Genomic DNA, 2,601 nt, shown 5'->3' on the forward strand with positions numbered 1-2,601 from the left:
ACTTTTGAAAATCTCCATTTTTTTTCCTATAATAATAAATGACGAGTGAATATTTTAAGTCAATCCACGAATTAAAAATAAATAGTGAATGTTCACCTTAAAAATTGATTTCAGGTAACTCAAAGAAAGTACTAAAAGACAAACTCCACCTGTACCTATAGCCTATAACTATTGGACGATGAAAACAGTCTGGTCAATCTTCTTTGCTTGTTTTGGACCGGCATAGGTTTTTCAGTGGACAATTGCTCCTTTCGTTACGTTTTATCTAAAAGACCGATGTTGGTCGTGGACTCATGACATCACGGCTTAGGTAATATGCATTGATATCCCAAGGTGTTTTCTGACATGGCTTAATCTCAGCCTCTAAACTCCCTTGTTAGTTTTTGCTCCTGACGTGTGTTTCCATTCTTAAATCCCAACCTGGGCTTTCATGCTTTCACCTTAATTGACCACGTGTTTTTCTGTAGAAAAGGACTCTTATTTCTTCTATTTTTAACCACCATACATTACATGTCATTTAATTTGTGTTGTTCAAGTGTTAGATTTGAAAATTTGAGACGAGGGTAAGCGTATTGAAAATATAAATTCACAATTATGGAAATGATTTTAATCCTGATCATATTATTAAGTCCACTGCCACTTTCGAGCTGTTTTCCGGCTAAACCACGGAGATTTAGCCATCGAAAAAGGTACAATTCTCTTCGTCTCGTCGAGAAGTATGATTTTTGTTTTTGAATCACTTGATTTCGTTTAGTATTGAAGAAGTTATGAACATTTGAAGTTTATCCAGTTTCCGGCGAGTTTTCTATTTTTACTCGGACCAGCCAACTTTGAGGCTATTTTCTGGCCATCTACGGCAACCATTGGACTTCCAAATAGGTCTAATCTTATTCTACACTTTCCTATCTTCATTTTGATATATTATGGGTCGAATTTGATTAAGAAACGATTGAGTTACAAAGCTTTGAAAATTACCCAAACTTCTGACCAAGAGCTCCGAGACACTCAACAGAGTTTTTAATGGAAGGACCAAAATGATGGATGGTGGACAATCTCAATGACCATTTTGATTGATTTGAAATGTTAGGGACCAAAGTGATGAGTTATGCAAATCTCATAGACCATTTTGACTATTTAACCTATAAATTTCATATCAAATATATACTAATGTATTATTATCGATTAGTTGATCCGTAACGATGAACTTGTTTTATATAAAAAAAAGGAATAAATTCAACATGCATCACATGCTTCTTGTTACTTTTGGTTGATTTATTCAGTTTTTATATAAAAAAAAAAAAGCAAAAGAATTGCCTAACATTCCGTACATGAAATCCTTGCCTTGTTTTAGTAGCTTACCGTCCATGCCGCTTCTAGTTTATATTCTTGTTTTGACTTTTGAAAATTTTGACCATCCCCCCCACTAGGGTCTCTACCCAATAAATTATTGCACCTCTGAGTCTGACCTTCCCAGTTGTTCAACCTATATAAACACTTCTTCCTATTTGCCTTTTTCATTCACAGAATCTGAGTCGCCACGTTTCCCATTTCTTCCTTACTAGCTAATTACTATTACATATATATATCATCATCATCATGAGTTACAGTTCGGAAGAAAGCGGGAGTCCATGCAGCACAACAAACAGAAAACTCAAGGGGGTGCGCCAACGGAAATGGGGCAAGTGGGTGTCCGAAATCCGTGTTCCGGGGACTCAAGACCGGCTTTGGTTAGGCTCCTTCTCCACGGCAGAGGCGGCAGCGGTGGCTCGAGACGTTGCGTATTATTGCTTGCGTCGACCTTCCACGTTGGAAGGCCTTAACTTCCCGTTGGAGTTACCGCCTTGTGCGAGGGATGATATGTCGCCCAGGTCGGTGCAGAAGGCAGCCTCGGATGCTGGCATGGCAGTTGATGCTCAGCTGATAGCCAACAAGTCGCCGCCACAGCAGCCAGCTGGAACTGGAAGCTATGCAGTTGAGACGACTGAGTTTTGGGAAGATGGTTATGTTGGACAGAGTTCTACTTCTACTTCTAGGGGCAGCTGGGGAGGAGGACATGGATTTGGCAACGGCGGTGATCATCAAGGGGGTTTGAGCATTTCCATTGACGATTATGATCTCCAAATCTAATTAGTGTCAATCTCTGTCAAATTTATATGGTTTTTATTATAGCACTAATTTACATTAAGAAAATTAAGGGAGATAATTTGAATTTGACTCAATGCAATTGAGGAGGAAGGATCTAATTAGCAGGCCCATTCACCTTTTGTAGTCAACTTATATGGTTTTGGCCTAGGTATGTTTTAGCAATGTCAGCATATATTTATAACTAAAATTATGCACGTGTCTGTATATAGGGGGTAGATTTGATAGAATATATATGTGGCACTCAATGACACTCAATGACACTCAATGTAAGACTGTAACGGCTCGTTTGTTTACATGTTATTAAGTGCGACTATCTTAAGTGGGACTACAGATCCATGTTTGGTGCGATTTGAATTAACGAAAATGATATTAGTTGGGACTCGCTCGGAGTAGAGCCCTTGCTAACACGACACTACAAATCCCGCGCTGTCACGCTCCGATCCCGACATATGTTCA

General features: G+C 39.0%; 1 protein-coding gene across 1 annotated transcript; it reads left to right on the forward strand.

Annotated features, from left to right (window-relative positions):
• The first annotated feature begins 1,596 nt into the window (after positions 1 to 1,596).
• LOC103402118 (ethylene-responsive transcription factor ERF019) lies at positions 1,597 to 2,127 on the forward strand. The gene has a single exon (XM_008340857.4). The coding sequence runs from the start codon at positions 1,597 to 1,599 to the stop codon at positions 2,125 to 2,127; it is 531 nt and encodes a 176-aa protein (XP_008339079.1).
• The last annotated feature ends 474 nt before the right edge of the window (positions 2,128 to 2,601 follow it).

This window comes from Malus domestica, chromosome 15, assembly GCF_042453785.1.
Source record: "Malus domestica chromosome 15, GDT2T_hap1".
NCBI lineage: Eukaryota > Viridiplantae > Streptophyta > Magnoliopsida > Rosales > Rosaceae > Malus > Malus domestica.

Bases quoted from the DNA above. Each gene is read 5' to 3' on its own strand.
- LOC103402118 (XM_008340857.4), top strand. From the start codon at position 1,597: ATGAGTTACAGTTCGGAAGAAAGCGGGAGTCCATGCAGCACAACAAAC.